This window comes from Neopsephotus bourkii, unplaced genomic scaffold (genome assembly GCF_033783945.1).
Source record: "Neopsephotus bourkii isolate Nb327-2 ecotype Australia unplaced genomic scaffold, CSIRO-AGI_Nbou_v1 NB_705, whole genome shotgun sequence".
Lineage (NCBI taxonomy): Eukaryota > Metazoa > Chordata > Aves > Psittaciformes > Psittacidae > Neopsephotus > Neopsephotus bourkii.
In genome coordinates this window covers 165,842-183,605 of record NW_026901204.1, presented here as the reverse complement: position 1 = coordinate 183,605, position 17,764 = coordinate 165,842, and the positions used below count along the sequence as shown (strand labels likewise).

At 44.7% G+C, this 17,764-nt stretch overlaps 1 protein-coding gene across 35 annotated transcripts in view; it reads right to left on the bottom strand.

The window, feature by feature from the left end:
* Window positions 1-12,261: 12,261 nt before the first annotated feature.
* Window positions 12,262-17,764, bottom strand: part of SCRIB (scribble planar cell polarity protein) — a 101,166-nt gene continuing 95,663 nt past the window's right edge. For all 35 annotated transcript variants that reach the window (XM_061353900.1, XM_061353860.1, XM_061353868.1 and 32 more), the window contains 2 exons: window positions 16,034-16,085; window positions 12,262-13,135 (listed from right to left, as the gene is read on the bottom strand). In XM_061353900.1, the coding sequence (XP_061209884.1) occupies window positions 12,975-13,135; window positions 16,034-16,085 (213 nt within the window). In that variant the 3' untranslated portion in view covers window positions 12,262-12,974. The remainder of the gene's footprint in view (window positions 13,136-16,033; window positions 16,086-17,764) is intronic.

Genomic DNA, 17,764 nt, shown 5'->3' with positions numbered 1-17,764 from the left:
CCTGCCTTGTTCTTACAGACCTGCCCTGGTATCACTGTGCCTGATGTTCACCATCAGCAGACCGGACCTCCCAGTTTGACCTCAGACCTGCCTTGTCACCACACTAGAGACCTGGTGTAGTGAAAGGTGTCCCTGTCTGTGGCAGGGGTTGGAACTGGATGAGCTTTAAGATTCCTTCTAAGCCAAACTGTTCTATGAGGGTGACCCAGAACCTGCAGAACAGAAACTCATCTTGTTCTTTGAGTTGCTTACTTTAGTGTTTCAGATCCCTTGGACTCTAAGATGATGGTGAATGCTGTTTTTGACTAAAGACCTGTGACTAACCTTGTCTGCCACTTCTGGGTTTGATCTGTTCTAGACACTTATTTATTAGATGATCTGGGTTAAGTGCAGCTTTGATTTCTCCCTTCTATCTACCTAGCCTGAAGTTGTTTAACAGACCTTCCTGATTTTATTCCAACTGGTGTTCACCACAGGTACCCACTGGCACTCAGCACTGAGCTACTTTTTGATGCAGTGGACATGTGCTGTGTCCCCAGTCTGTGGTTGCTCAGCTGTGCCTTGCTGACAGATAATGAGCTTACCTGTTCCATTCCCTTCCCAAGTGTGACTGTGGAGAAATCCAACATTATTGTAATGAGCAGCACCAACACCTGAATGGAACGACAGGAGTGGGACCATGAATGCAGTCTTGTAGTTTCACTAAGTTGTTTTGGGATTTTGTTTGGTTGGTTTTGCATTGGTTTTCATATGTGTGGTTGTTTGGTTTTTTTATGAAACTGCCTTAAATTAATGGGCCAGATGGGGAATAAAAGAGGCAGAATCACTATTGTCAAGATCTTTTGTATAGCAGCACTTTTTGGGTACCAGCACACGTGTGTTTGTAGTGGTTTTGTTGCTGCTGTTTGCTCGTTTCTCACCAGAGTGCTCAGCTCCCACTGCCATCCTTTCCTTCCCGGGAAAAGTCTGGGAACTGACTTAAGGCTCCTGTGATCAGGTAACGCAGCCTTAACCTGTGACTAGACTGGGAAATCCCCAGTGCAAACCGGGTAGCTGAACATCCACTGGGATGTAGTGAAGAAAAACCACATCGCGCCGCGCTCGCAGCCGTCAGCCCTGCCCGCTCCTTGCTCCCCCCTCCTTCGGCTTTGCTCGGAACTGCCTCAGAACTGTCCGGAGCCACCAGGAAATTCGAGGAAAGCGAACACCGGCCCTGCGCGGCGAGAGCCTCGGGACCCGGTCCGTGCGCGGAGAAGCCTTCGGGACCCGGCCTCTGCGCGGCAAGAGCCCCGGTACGCGGCCCCTGAGCGGCGAAGCCTTCAGGACTCGGCCCCTGAGCGGCGAAGCCTCTCGCATTACGGCTCCGCAAGCCTTCAGGTCCGCGCGGCCGAGGCACGCCCGCTGCGGGCGGACACGGCGCCGCCGTCTCACCGTGCGTCACCTGGCGGTGTTGCGCCGCAGCCGTTATCCGTAGGGCGTAAGAGCTTCCGCCTTCCGGCTGCTTGTGGAGCCGGTGCCCCGTGGCGGGTACTCGGCCGCGCCGGTGGCTCCGCTGCCTGCGCTTCTGGCAATACGAGACCGCCCCGGAGCCTTCCCCCCTCGGCGGTAGCGGTGAGGATGGTCGCTGCTGCAGGCGGGTTCATCGCGAAATCATGGAATCAGCTGAGTGGAAAAGACCTTCGAGATGATGCAGTCCAACCATTGCCCAGCACTGCCAGGGCCACTAACCCGTGGCACTGAGGCCTCGTCTCCACGCTGTGTGAACACTCGAAGGGCCGGTGACTGCAGCCCTGCCCTGGGCAGCCTGTTCCAATGCCTGAGCATCCTCTGGGGCAGGAATTGGTCCTCAGCTCCATCTAACCCTGCCCTGGTGCAGCTTGAGGCCGGTTCCTCTTGTCCCATCCCTTGTTCCTTGGGAGCAGAGCCCAGGCCCCTCCTGGCTTCATCCGCCTGTCAGGCAGCAGTAGGGAGCGACCAGGTCCCCCTGAGCCTTCTCTTGATACACAGAATGAACTAAGATGTACTAAGCATCAGAGAAGTACTGAATCCTTTTGTACTGTTTAGTGAGGTAATGGCAGAAAAAGTACTTGAAAACATCAGTGTACTGGTAGGACACACGAACCAGACTTTGCAGCTCTTCTGTGAAGGCAGACAGGAATTGACCATGATTGTGCAGCCAGAAGGATTGTCAGTGGATTTAGCAGGGCCGGATTAGCAGCATGGCTGAATAGTTTGTAATAGAATAGAATTCTCCCACAACATCTCTTTTAAAAAAGGAGTTTTTTTCATATCCCAGAAAACTTGCTGGTGAGAAGCAATTTGAAGCCTTGCTTGGCAAATCTGTATGAATATGATTAAATGTTTGCTGCCTGTTTTCATCCAGCTTAGCAGTTTGCACTGCAACATGTCCCTTATCTCTCTGGCTCCGTGCTCAGTGTTCCAGCTACAGTGGGAAGGGGCAGGTGGGTTTTTCCTAGGCCTTGTTTCTCTGCTCAGGTGCTGTACCAGGTAGATTAAAGCTATGGATTCTTACCTGGTGTATTCAAGTTACTTAGAAAATTTTACCCTGATGCACAATGAGATACATACTGCCATGGGTTGTTCTGCTCTTGCATTTCCATACCTCAAGGGTTGGTCATACATGAACATACACCTCTGAAGTGGGGCTTGGAAGCCATGTTATCCTTTTGCTAAAATGCTCACTCTTACACTAATCACTGGATTTGGGACTTGAGAGTTTTTCTTGAGAGTGGAGACCTTGGCAGTTTTTTACTTTCCTCTCTGGGCTGGAGCACGGCTTTCTCCCTGGGATTCTGGGAATATATTTCACCTAATGAATTTTCATCTTTTGACAACACATGGGTGTGTTCCTTGCTTGAAGCATCTGGTGGTAGTGTATCTGGGAAATGCAAAAGCTTCAGGTCGTTTAGTTGCAAGTACAGTTAACAGGGTGAAGTGAGATAGAGTGCAAGACATTTTCACTTGTCATAGACTTTGGATTCTGTGGGAACACAAGTGTGACTTGGGCTGTTATATGAGGGGCAAAATGTGTCAGAAATCCTAAAATACTATCAGACTTCTGGGATTTTATACTTTTTCAGTTTGGAGGCGGTCATGTCTGAAAACTGACATTTCTGGTTGTGCCAGCAGGCTGCTGAAGTGTTACTCAGGAAAATTTCTGAAACAATCATTGTATTTTGAATAGAAGCTCTATTTTCTTTTTCTAGCTTACAAAGTTCAGCATGTGATGGAGAATAGAAAGGGCTTTATAAATGTAAATGAAGGAAGAATAGTTACTGGAGGTAATATGAAAATTTAGCAGCTCTGTTTTTATTTGGGGAAGTTTTGCCAGTTTTCTGCACCACAGTTGCTTTCTATGACCCAGGTGAGATGGCCTTATTCAACATCCTTCCTGTAAGCAGTAACAGGCAAGTGAAAACCTGCTCGTTTAACTGGCAAACCAAGCACTGGGCATCCTGGTTAGAGGAGGAAAGGCTGGAGATGAGGCTACTCATCTCAATTTCTGTGTTTTATTTTTCTTCACTTTAACTGAACGTTGAAGGCGTGATGAAATAAGGGAGTAAAATGTGATCAGCATTCTGCAGTAACTAAATATTGCAGTGGGTGCTTCAGTTAACGTTGGATAAAGAGATGGTGAGATAATCACAAAGGACTGTGGTGAAAGCTGGGATCCTGGCTTCCACCCTCGTGCCTCTTTCTTTCTTGCAGCTGATGGGAATGGTATTAAGCAGCTCAATGCGGTGAGATACTGGGGGGTGATAAGCACATGGTGAAGGGGAGGAAGGAATTTACTGGATTGCTTGAAGGAAAAGCAGGAAGGTTCAGAGAAAGAGGTATGTTTTCCAGAGTGGGGCCATATAACTTAAACAGGGGCTGGGGTAAAGTGATTATTGCACCATTCAAGAGGTACTGTGCTAAAAGTCCAGAACTGTAAGGGAAAAAAACATGATATTTGGAAGAGGCCAAGGTGTGAGCAAGCAGTTTGATGCAACTTATGCTGTAACTACACTGGAAAGATTTCTTAAAGTATTTTTTATATTTGGATTTGGGATTTAGTGTGCCAACCCTTCCAAATTCTAGGGTAGACATTCTGCAGAATCTCCTTGGGGATAATGGGATTCTTGAAGTTTTCTGTACCTCCAGCAAGGTAATGCCATTTTCTGTTGCTTATTCCCATTAGCTGGCTTTCTTTTTTTCTCTTCCCCTTTGAAAAGCTGAGGCAAAGAATTAATTCCTTGAGTTACATTTTGCAGTGTATAAAAGTTTGATATAGGGGGAAGTTTTCATTTTGTGTTTGCTCTTATTGACCTTCTGTATGCATAGCTTGCTTTGAGCTGTTTATTTCTCATTTCTTGTGAATTCTCCTATTTCCCAGTAGCTTTCCTGAGAAATACGCATACAATTACTTTTTATTTATTTATTTATTAAAAAATTAATACCTATTTGATTATGGTAGCTGTAGCAGAGAGAGCAAACTGTTTTGTTTTTTTTCCCATGAAGGTTAGTTGCAGGTCTCCTGTTCTCCCCTCCCCTGCCTCTTTCTATCCTGTTTCTTTTTGTTTATTGCTGTGGTTTCTGATTTAGCATCATTAGGAAGTTGAAAAGTTTGCTGAGTCAGCGGGGTTCTAACCCAGATAAAGTCTTGCAGAAAACATGATACTTTATGTGATCATTTGTTGAGGCATGTTTGAAACAAAATTAAGTGAAGTGTTAGAAGAAATGTGACTGAAAGCATGACATTGACTCTTAAAGCATTACTTTTACCTGTTGTCTTTCTTTTCTCCTTTCTGTATGATAACTTGCTGCAGTTTCCTAACCCGTGTCTCTGTGAACACTCTCTTGTACAGTCTCCCTTTGAGAGTTAGTGGAAGGAGCAGAGAAAGGGCAACAGTATCATCCACTCCTGCCTCATTTCTCCCAAAAGAAGCTTCTGTAGTTCTCAGACTGCTTTAGCCAGATAACAATCACCCTGGCATTTACTTCAGGTTCCCCAAATTAATGAGGTGTTACTTTCCCGTGGTTGTGATAATATTTGAGAGTTGCTCAGATAAGGAGGCCAATATAGGCAAACATCTATGGAGGAAAGTCTACTGCTTACCTTGCTTGTGCCCTCAGAACAGTGGTCTCCACCGAAGACTACCTGAAACTCATGTTTGTGGTTGTTGTTGGGTTTTTGTCCTTCCAAAACAAGTAAAATTAAATAACTTCGACTCTTGTAAATGTTTCTTCTCTGGGAAATGGCCAGAGCTGTGTTTGCTTGCTTCTGCCTGTCCTTTCAGAGAGTGGAAATATGGTTAATATGAAAAAAGAATGCAGAGTTGTGCCAGACCACGCTTGTTTGTGCTGGCCTCATGCAAGGGCACTTTTGCTAGACCGACAAATAAATCATTCTCAGCTTTTTATCACTGAGTGGAAGGATTCTCATAAAGCAAAACCAAAGGGGATAAAGCAGCTAAGAGTCTTTGTATTTCAGGACTGTTGCTTTAAAATGTGTATGTGCTAAGGAGGGGATTTGTTACCAAGTTTTCTTATTAAATGAAGTATTACACCATTGCTCTGAGACACCTCAATGGGAAAGACTTGGCTACAACATCAAAGGAGCTTGTGTATCTAATCTCTTTAGATTACCACTGTAGAGACCACTTTGTTGTTAAAGCTCAAGAAATTGTTTCTGACAGAAGCACTGGGCCTGTCCCTGTGCCTGGGTGTTCAGCTCCTGCTGACTCTGGGTAATGCACTGGTGCCCTTCTGCGTGTCTTTTGGAATTGACAGCTTTCTTTTTCTTGAGCTGTAAGGTGCAGCTTAGGCACACAAATTCAGGTATCATCGCATGAGATGGGTGTCTCCTGCTGTAGTCCAGAGCAATTTATAATTAGTGAATTTGAGATCAATTTTCAGTGTTGTAATATTTAACTGAATCATGCTTAGGCTCTGTTATTTCTATGAATAGGGCCTAGCACAGTTGCTCTCTAGTTTTGCTTTTCTTCAGCCAGTTGCTTTAATAAATACAATGATTTAATGAACTGGTTTGGGACATTTGTGTTATATTTTCTGCCTGGACTCCAGTGAGGCCTTTGACATGGTCTCCCATAAGATCCTCATAGTAAAGCTGATGAGGTATAGGCTGGATGAACACAGAATGAGGTGGCTTGAAAAGAGCTGGCCCAGAGGGTAGTGATCACAGAACAAAGCCCTTTTGGAGGCCATTAACTAGTGGTGTACCCCATGGGTGCATACTGGAGCTAGTCCTGTTCAACTTCTTTGTTAATGATCTACAGGCTTGAAGACAACACAAAACTGAAAACAGAAAGTATGAAGTCCTGCACCTAGAAAGGAATAACTTTATTCGCTGGCAAATGCTGGAGAACAACCAGTTGCAAAGCAGCTTTGCAGAAAAGGACTTAGGACTGCTGGTAGACATGAGGCAGCAATAGGGCCTTGCTGCAAAGAAGGTGAATGGTGTCCTTATCCTGGGCTGCATTAGGAGGATTGTTGCTGGAGGTTGAGGGAAGGGATCCTCCCCCTCTGCTCTGCACTGGGGAGGCCACACTTGGAGTGCTGGGTCCAGTTCAGAGCCCCTCACTATGAGAAAGACATGGGCATGCTGGAAGGATCAGTGAAGCACCACAGGGATGATGAAGGGAGTGGAGCACCTCACCTATGAGGAAAGGCTGAGAGAGCTCCCTGCAGAGCAACCTGCTCCTGATTTTTAGATTTAGGTTTTCTTTTGCTTTTGTTTTTGTAAGACTAATTTATATATTTTCATTATTGCTTTAGATCAGTTATTAATGTCTTGCCTCCTGATGATGTTGAGTAATAGCATTTTATTTATACAGAGAGAGGCTTTGGTGAGTTCTTCCATGTCTTCTGCCAAGCAGATTTTATTTTTGTTCTATTTGGTGTGATACTAATACAGCAGTTTTTCTCCAATCCATTTTAAGGCACCCAATAAATTAAACAACTCACAGTTACCTTTTTCTGTTTCTGTGTGCTTTTTCTCAGGTGGTTTTTGTTGCTTTTTTTTCAGTGTTCATGACAAGAAGATTCTCTCTTAAGAATTTTTTTCCTAGTAATGGAAGTTTATATTATATATATATGTATATATATATATGAGCTGTCCATCTGAAGATGCTTGGACTAAACTGTGTATCTGTCCAAGCTGTATTTCTCTTGACAGCTGGAGCAAGCCTTGGCCAAGGTAGGTGGTACTCTTGTTTTTAAATGTGGAAAAAGCTTTGTAGCTTTCCTTAACTCAGCCTCTGCTGAATTCCATCCATGGAACTGTACATGGCAGTTCAGCTTTTTGTCAGCAGAGGTTATTCTGAGCCATATTTTTCTGATGTACATTGTTCAATGTTGTTGAAAGATTTGCCATTGTGAGCACAAATCAGGAGAGAAAAACCTCCTGAATATTTCCATTCATGTTCATTTATCCCTTCGCATTAAAATGTCACTACAGTAGCTCCCCTTTACAACTGACAAATGTGTTCTTAAGCCAGTTTGTAAATTCACATCAATTAAACTGTTAGAATGGAAAGGGGGTATGTTTTTCAGCTTCCTTCACTGAACTTCCTACCACTCGCTGCTCTACATACGTGTGTCCATGTTTCCATTATTGATGCTTTTCAGTCTCTATATTTGAAGTTTGTTCTAATTAATTTTCCTGTAACTCTTCATTCAGTTCTGTAAATTCTTGAATATCTCTTTCATCAAACTCAATATTTTGTGCAACATTTACATCATCCTCTCATTTCTCAAACCTTTAAAAGTCATGAGTATAGTCCTTCCATAGGGCGTTCCAAGAATCAGTCACTGTCTTGCCGCTACTTATGTCTCAGAAATATTCCTCTTATGAAGCAGGAATATTTTTTCAAGGCATGTTGCAGCTTCTCAAGAATTCACACACTACCGATTTGATTTGTCATTTCTTTCAACTAATGTATTTGTCATAAATAAAGAATTTCAAAGCTAGCACTCTTGGGCGGTTCTAAACTGAGGCAGCATTTGGTGGTAAGCACAACTTCAGTGTTCAAAGGCAAATCACAGAGGGGAGCTGGTTGGCTGCTCTACTGAGCATAAGCAGGGTAGTAAATCCTGGATTATCTGTGTGACTAGAGCAGCTCACTAACCAGTATTCTGTAATAACTGGATGTTACTCATGCCTCATCATCTCAACACTAGTGACCAGATAGCATGAGTAGGGTTACATGTTTCAGCACCCCCAGGTTTCCTGACGGGTTCACATTTGAATTTGCCACATAAATTACCACATAACATTAAAATGTTGTGGGGTTTTTTATGACTTCAGATGCAGGAACTTGCTTCTCCAGAGCAGGAAAAGCATTTGATGGTATGTTTCTAAGAGCTGTGTAACTTCTGTTCTGAAAACATGTTGCTATGCATAGTCTCTGATAACCTCTTTCCCCTGCCAAGAAAAGAATCTGCAGCCTTTTGATCAGCACTTACTCATTCCTCCTTAAACCTGGCTGAAGAGATTTGGGGTTTGCTTTTGAATTCTGATAGCCATGCTTGCTTGGTTTGAAAACTCATGAGCAGGAGTGCAGTGTGGTGGTGGGTCACAGTTCAGCATTCTAGTTTCTGCAAGGAATGATGGAACCAGGAGACAGATGATGCACTACTGAAGATGCTGGAGACAAAATCCCTTTGAGTGGACAGTAAGTTTGAAGCCATTTCTATTCGTATATGCTGAGAAGTCCTGTCAAACTTGCATCAAGCAGTGGTATAAGTACTAATACAGAAAGAGACTTCTGGGATGGACAAAACCAAACCCAAATCCAAACCCCAAACCTGACAGTCTACCTTCCTGATAACAAAGGCTTCTTGTGTACCATAGTAGCAGAGGTGGGGGAAAAGCTCAAGATTTATAAAATTGTTCTATTACTGATTTCTTACATGGATGAAATTTCAGGTAAGATTACATGTTCATGTGTTAACCAGCTATAGGTGGTTTTAGGGGCTCCCTCTTATAGCAGTATGTTAATATTGCTGGTAGTTTGCTAGTGCTAACTGTCTCAGTTAAGATACAGGTAGTAATTACGCAGGTACATGCTATATGAACGCACATTTATAGACTGCTTTTAGTTCAAAGTGAAATAAGTTGATTTAAACTAATGCTCTAATTATACCCTTAGTAAGGCCTTGCTTGGCTTTGATACAAGGTGCAAAATGAGTACTTTGTCCATGCAGCGTAAAAAGTAGGGGAAAACTCAAAGAAGGGGAATGAGCTTGGGGTGAGGCAGGTGTCTGACTGCAGAGAGTGAGGTATTGTCCCTCTATGGCAGAGCTGAGGACAGTTACCTGCTCCTCCCAGGAAGGGCTGCGTCTTTGTGATGCTGGCTCTCTGTCAGTCAGGACGGCTGTCTGGGGCCAGTTACAGCCTTTGGTACAGGAAACTCTAGTTCTGGTTTAGCTGAGTAGGTACTTTTTCTCTTAGCAAGACAGTAGCTGCTTTTTGTCCACATGCAGTTGGTCACGGATCAGTACCTGTGTGGCCAAGCTGCAGTTTTCCTGTTGATGTCCATAGAATTGATGTACACTTTCAAGGACAGGATAACTTGTTAACAAGTAATTTATGTTCAAGTTTGTCAGATTAAGGACTCTTTAACTGGGATGGAACATTTGACATTCATTACTTTTACATGTATCCTGGAAAGTTTGAACTCAAGGATATACAGTCATAATGTTTCAAATACTTTGCCAACTTGGCAAGACAGTACAAGATCCTAGAGTCCTTACCTGAACTGTCTTCATTATAATACTAAAATGCTCTACTTGGTGCTTGTTAGGCCACCCCTGGAATACTGGGTTCAGTTTTGGTCCCTGCTATACAAAAACAACATGGACAGGCTGGAGAGGGTCCAGAGAAGGGCCCCAGAGATGATCCATGGACTGGGCAGCGTGTGAGAAGAGGCTGAGAGAGCTGGGACTGTTCAGCCTGGAGAAACAAAGGCTCAGGGGAGACCTTGGCCCATGTTCCAGTATTTAGAGGGTGGTTATAAAGAAGCTGGAGACTCCCTTTTTACAAGGACTCCATGGAAAAGACAGGGCTGATGGGATAAATTACTCCCAAGGAGACTACGGTTGGACACAGGAGAAAAAGTTTACCCAGGGAGAACAATCAAACACTGGAATAATCCCCCCAGGGAAGTGGGGGATTCCCCAGCATCAGATACTTGTAAGATTCAGCTGGGCAGGGTGCTGGGATACTCTGTCAAGACCATGGGCACATTCCCTGCCTCCAGCCCTTGCTATGGATGGAATTAGAGTCTCTCTGCAGTTGGCATCGGTACTTGCCTTAAAGTTTGTAACACTGAGCAGCACATTCTAGCGTTTGTTCTAATTCCTGAATTTACCTCCCTCTCTTGTATGCCATTAAGCAGGATGTTGGGTTTTAAATCCATGACAGTGCTGAATGTGGTAACTGAACTGCTGTGTTCCACATGCATCAAGTGCCAGTTTCCCTTCCACTACTACAGTTTCTCTGGAGCAGAAACCGCTGTTCCCTTCGCTCCTCACCAAGAGTAAATCTGCTACTTCCAAAACAAGGAGTCCCTTTCAAATTGCATAAAGGTGGAAGTAAGAGTTCCTGGTTTGGGTTATCTATCTTCCTCCCCTTTAGCACAGATGCCAGTTTTCTACCAAATTCACAAGTAGCACATGCTCACTTTGATATTCCTGCAGTTGGCATTGCTTTAGGTGATCATTAATTTCTGCATACAGAACCAGGAAAATCACTGGTATGCTTGGTAGATTATAGGGTGGCTAAGAATAAGAACTGACATGTTGATATAGGAAATGCAGACTTCACACAGGGCAAACTACGTTAACTAAAGGTTCTAAAATGTAAAGTAAACTTTATTATCCTTAAACAACAAAATAGATTTCTTTGGTTGTACAAATTTCACTAGTTACAGTCTTGATGCGCTAATTTTCCCTCAGAGTCTCTCAGGAGAGAATGGGAGAGAACCCAGAGCCTGGCACCAGGTACCGCAAACGGAAAGAAAATCACAAGTTAGTCACCAAACCCAATCCAGGATTGTTTCCAAAATTGCTGTTGTTAAAAAGCAAATGCTAAAATTAGATTTAAAAAGGAAAAGCTCAAGTTGCTGATGATGGAAGCAGCCACAGCTGCAGTTTGAGATTATCAGAGTCTCCCCTTCAAAGCTCTGTAAAATCAAAACATATGAAATCAGTTAAAATGATCCACTGGATTTTGGCATGAAGGGAGAGTATCAACTAAAAGAAAAACTGCATTCGTTTCTTTCATTCAGCACATACACAAGCAGAAGTACCTGTCGCTCCCAAGCCACTGAAAGGCTTAAGGTCCAACTCTGGTCTTACTGCTGGAGGGGTTCAGTAGGGAGCACCAATGTATCAGGTTGGACAGGTTGGGTCCCTGCCAAGCTCGGGCACCTTTCTCCCTGTTAGAGGCATTAAAAAACCAGAAAACAAAAAAAGGGGGATGTTTTATTTCAGCACTGGGCAGCAGAGACCGATTTCAGCGCTATCAGCAGCATCTGTCTCCTCCGTATCTGCAGAGCTCACTTGATACAGAATCTGTTCACAGCCCTTCCTCCACCCATGGAAACCGGGAATCACACCCTCCTCCTTTTCATTTTCATTTTCTCCCTCCTGCCTGGGCAAGCATGCATCCTCCCTGTGCTACATGGAAAGGGGTCTGAAGCCAACAAGTTGGCAAACAGTAGAACTGTGTAGTTATTGCAAGGCATAGGCCAGACCCATTGTACTTCACTCTGCTCCTTGAGAGCTCCAAGCTGGGCACCTCCTAATGTCACATTTCACTTCACAGCTAGCAGGTAAGTCACCCACCAGTATCCTCCTACCTGTAAGACCCCTTCACTCCTAACCTGACCCCAGCAATGCCACTTCCTACCCTTCCCCGTTTCCTGAATCCTAACCCACTATCTTATCTGCTGTTTACATCTCCTACCTCTGCCACCGTATCCTAATCCCCAACTACCCTGCTCTCTACTGTTGTCACACATGCACACGTCTAAACTCTGCTACAGCTGCTCAGCTCCTCTCTCATTTCTATCCTAGATCAGTCCCGGTGCTGACAGAAGCTGGCTACCTGGCCTCCTCTGACAGTCAGTGTGCTTGCTGAGGGGTTTACGCTGCATGCACGAGATACACACCTTATGTGTACACCCCAGTAGTACCTGTCCCCCACGAGAGCACAGAATGCTGTCACGAGCAGGTTGCTGTGCTCACAGAGGCAAGTGGCACAGAGCTGGCACAGGCTCCTGCTCAGTCAGTTGTCTTTGCTTGAGCACACAGGTATCAAGGTCAGAGGCAGGCATTTCACTGGAATTCCTTTTGTTTTTTCTTTTTTGTTTTTTTCTTTTTTCTTCTTTTTGCCTCCAAGCCACCCATTTCCACATGCTCCCAAAAGCAAGTGAGGTGACACGCGGGGGAGAGGTGGGAGGAGATGCTTTTTGGCAAAAGACTGGAAATTAAGTAGGAGCAAAGGCAGGCTGGACCTTCCTTCTAACTCATGCCAGAGAAGCTCCCACAGTAAACCACTAAAAAATCCAGGTTGAGGAAATAACAGCTGGAACCCAACACACTCTCACACTCATATTCTCCCTGTCCTACCCTTTCCCCACATATACTATTTACAGGCTAACAAGCTGCAGCTGCCCACTGTCCTACCCACACCTCCTTTCAATTTGCCCCCAGTAAGCCTAGTGTTGTCCCATTTAGTTCAGGACAAGCCCCAGTGCATCGTTGGGTGAGAAAAGAGGGCGGTTCACAGCCTTAAAGGAAGTTAATTGACCACAGTGCTCCCTGGGGTGCTCAGTTCCCATCCAGAGTCCAGGAGGCAGCAGTGTGGGCAGCCCAGTGCTGTCCCTGGAGCACAGGAAGCTCAAGAGGCCTGTGCTGGGCTATTCCATTGCCCAGGTCCATCAGATCTACGTAGGGACAGCAGCCTCCAAGCTGCGCCGGCTGTGTCGGAGTTTGCGTTTGCTGCTGTACAGGGCCATTTCTTCCAGTGCTGATGAAGTAGGTGTTGATGAATCACGTGTCACTAACATTTCCTCTTCCTCTGGCTGCCCATCCTCCTCCTGCGGAACTGTGAGGACAAGAACAGGTAAGGCTTTAAGAGAAGTGCCAGGTTAAGCATAGAGCTGATGCAGCTAACGTAGACATAAGGGTACACCGAGGTGCTGAAATTGAGACTGCACTGAAGTGTTAGTGATCTCCAGTAATCCCATGCCCAGAGCTTTTAAGTGATGTGTAGTTCATGTTCTGACCTCTGTGGGTTCTGGGAAGTCACATGCGTGAGAAGAGACGTGCCCCAACCCTGAAAATTACTGAAAGTGCCATAGGAAAAATCAACTCTGCAGAAAGGACTTGGGTGTCTGCTGCTGTCCCCAGCACGTCACTAGTTTCAGTAGTGGTGTGCACTAAAGAACAGTGTGTAAACTATCGGCTATAGTTGCCGTAGCTAGCGGTGAGAGTTGTGGCCCTGTTTAATGTTGAAGTTACACAACTAAGTCCTTTCTGTAAATTTAAACTGTGACTTGTGTCCCTCACCAAAGGAACTTGCCAGGAAAGATACACTAGGGCAGGGCCAGACCCTCAGTTAACTTGATCTCAGGCCTTTTAGGATGTGTTCTGCATGTAAAGTACACTATTGCTACAGTGGATCCTCACCCTCCTGGAAGAAGCTTGTATCTGATGCACTCTGACATCTGCCCTTCATGATAATTTGGCTTGAACAACTACTGTGAGACACTTGAGTAAAAAGGGAAAAGTTCCACAAACCCATACATTTTTCCCTTCAAATGTAAACTGGCTCCTGGGAAGCCTCTAAAGTCTTTGAACAAGGCAGACTATCTATGAAGATCTACCAGACCAAAGCTGCAGTCTACCAAACTCTACCCAGTGGCCCGTCCTCTGCTCTGGAGCCAGACTCCAAGATGCAACATCCCTGTTGTTACAGTACCCAAGTATGAGTGTCGTTGTAATTCAGAATCCTTCTGGGAGTATTAACTGTAGCATGAACCTGTTGCTTGAAAAGGCCTCAGAACCAAATGTAGGTGACAAACCTGAGTGACAAACCTGACATCCTGGCAGGACTCTGGGCTTGGAAAGCAGATGACTGACTTCCAGATAAGGCAGACAGGTATAAATGAATGGCACGGACACATGCAGGTAAACATCCATATTGGGGGGGGAGGGGGGGGAAGGAAATCAGCGTGGCTTGGAGGGAATTCATTCCTTTTAAAATCTCTTTGAGTAGAATTTGCCAAAAGAGCCATCAAGCATGCAAGTTCAGTTATCTCAACACAGCAGACAAAACTTTTACAACCTGCTAACTGCTCCTCAGCCAAAGCTCTTAATGAAAACAAGCTGCCATGGGATAAGGCAGCTCGTCCCTTAGGGTTAAAACACAGAAAACCTGCAAGGAGATGTTACCTGCTATCAAAACACAGAGCAGCAATCTGTATTAGTCAGTATTTGGTAAGTTATGAGGAGTAGAAGTGATAAAGGCTATATTAAGAGAAACTGCTGGTGGTACCAAGCTGTGCGTTAGGGTAGTCAAATGAAACTCAACTCCACAGGAGAGCATTAGGATTTTACAGAGTTGAATGGGCAGTGATGTGGAAGGTGAAATTTACTGCAAATGTGAAGAGATTCAGGGAAGAAATTAATAGCTCTACAGTTAAAGGCCTCTGGCTTAGGAAGTGCTAAAACACACACGGTTGTAGCCCGGAGTAGTATTCTCAAAGGAGTAACTTTATACTTTTCTTCTTTTATGTTCTTTTCTTGGCATTCCCCGTAGTTTGCATCAGCCACAGTACTGGAGCAGGCAGAACCTCGTGCTGTCTCAAGGGGTTTATTTTTATGCTATTGGATAATGCTTAAGCTCAGTAAAAGTAACATAACCCCGACTGCACATAGAAAGCAACATCCTTAAAATGAGCTTATGATTCTGTTGTCATTAGGGGGAGCTTTCTGAAAACGTTGGCACTTCTCAGCAGGACCATTTAATTTCATACAGACTGCCTTCTGCCACTCCATCACCTCATCATGTACCTATGTTTGCAGTACTGCTTGCAGCCCTTCTCTACCTTAAAAATAGCACAGGTGAAATAATAAAGGTCCGAAGGGTCATGGGAACAACTCCCATAAATAAAGAATAGGATTGTTGAGCCTAGAAGAAAGGTAACTGATAGGATACTTGCATGTATGAAAGGTACAGAAAGAGGGAATAGGACACAGTTATTCACTGCACCCCAGAAGAGCCAAGGAAATGATCAAGAAACAGAATTAAGTAAAATGCCAGCAGAAGTACTCCTAAGGAGCAGGGAGGTCCTGCTGAGCTCCATACTGCTACTGCAGCCACCCAGACTGAAGTGGGAGATAGTTTGAGCCTGTCTATTCTAGCTGTGGACAGAAGGGCACACCATAGCTAGGAGAGCCTGATGAGATACAGCAGGCAAAGCTTCAGTTCCTGTTGAGTTAGGAAACGACACACATAGATCCAGAAGCGCAGGCTTGGACACTCGTCTGGGTACTCAAGCACCAAATCTCTCAACTCTTAAACCAGGATGAATTTATCTGCAGCTGCCTGCTGCAGGCTGCAGGATTCTTTGCTCTAGCAAAAGGGGCAGACCCTGCCCAATGAATGTCATCCACTTCCAGCAGGTAACAGAGGCCAAAACTTCCCACCTATGTTCTACCCTCTTTACTCCAGAACACAAACCCAGAAGAATGCCAGGCATGCTTGTTACACACCATTCATCATTACTCATCCCTAGAGCACAATGCAAATATCCTACCCAAAACAGAACGTGGCGAGTTTGGAGGTTTCATTCTAGAATGGACAAAAATAAGACATTGCTTCAAGCAGCAAGAAGTTGAAGTCCTCAGGGTTGATTCCACAAGGACACAAAGGGGAACCCTCTAGAACCATGGTGGGAAAGAAGTAGTACAGAGATGACTCCTTTGGCCATGCTCTTACCTGAGTTATTTCTGTCATCTACGTATCTGAGGTCATCAGCTGCATCAGGTGACTGGAAGAGAACAGAAGACATGAGCCTCCACCTCTGTAACAACAGTGCCAGGTAATTTCCCACCTCCAGCATTCAAACACACTCCAGAGAACCTTTAGCCCTCAAAAGTGCTGGTAACTCAATGAATTACTACATGATTATGACATTACTCCTCTGTGCTAAAGTCAAGCAGCCCCTTGCCTGAATTGCAGGATGAGCTGTGTGCCTGCCCATCAGAGCTTTCCCTTCTCTGTGCATGTGCAGGAAGAAGAGGATTGGAAGTGACATGAAAGGCAGAACGCATAAAGACTGTAGAAAATGAGTAGAAATATGGGAGGACAATGAAGATGAGCTACTTTTCCTTGAGAGTCCCTAATTCTGCCCCTGCTCTGTTCCCAGCCCCAGCTGCTTACACAGACTCAACTTCCTTTTTTTCTGTTCAGGTGTGTGTAGAGAATGATGTGGGATAGGGAGCAGTTACATCCAACACATGACAGAGAAACAGCTAAGGGATAATCATGAAACCACCACCACCTCCTGCTGATTTTAAAGCCTTCACAAAACGAAGTCTCCAACCACCAGAGCTGCCTGTAGCTCATCAAATCAGAGCAACACCAGCGTAAGAAAACAACTTTGCTCATGGTGCAAATCAACCAAACCACAGAGCTTGGTGTCATCGGCAAACTTGCTGAGGGCGCACTCAATCCCACTGCCCATGTCACCAACAAAGATGTTGAACAATACCGATCCCAACACCAATCCCTGAGGGACACCACTCGTTACTGGTCTCCAGCTGGACAACTAATAATGGCTAACTGCCCAAGAATCCTCAAACTGCAACTCTGCTAAAGTCAAAGTCAGCCTGGTTTTGGGGGTGACACCTTGGACCTGGGATCTCTGTGTCATGACAGCAAGTTAAAGCCCAACGTGAGTATTTGCTAGCTCTCCGCACACAGCATGAAGGTAACTGCACGTATTGCTTCATTGTTGTTACAGGAAACTAAAAAAAAACAATCATAACCATACAGTATCTGCTCAGATGTGACAAATACCAATCAGTTAATGATTAACCCAGACAACAAGAGAAAGGCAGATCACAGTCCTGGGCAACTGGTTCTAGGTGGCCCTGCTTGAGCAGGGGGGTCAGACAAGGTGATCTCCAGAGGTCCCTTCCAACCCCAAGTGTTCTCTGATTCTGTGACAAAGCAGCTTAAATGAAACGAGTTCTTTCAGCAAGGAGAACCACCCCACTATGGTGCTCACCCTCAAAACTTGGTCTTTTCTTACCACATGATAACTTCAGAGTTCATCTACAGCAGAGTTACAACGTATGAGAATTGGCATCACATATGCTTCTTGGGCAGGATGCTGGATATTTATATATATGTAAATATGTATGTATATGATGTGTATGGATGTGAGATTAACATTTGCACCAACTTACAATCTGTTTGCCGTCATTTCTATAGCTTTTTCTTCCTTTTTAGTTCTCATCTTTCACTTAAAACCATTTCAGGATCAACTGAGGTGAGGATGTATCATAGAATCATAGAATAGTTAGGGTTGGAAAGGACCTTATGATCATCTAATTCCACCCCCCCTGCCATGGGCAGGGACACCTCGCACTAAACCAGGTCATGTAGCTGCTTTCTATTTGAAAAGCTTTTGTCATTCATTTTAAAACTGTCTGGACCAACTTT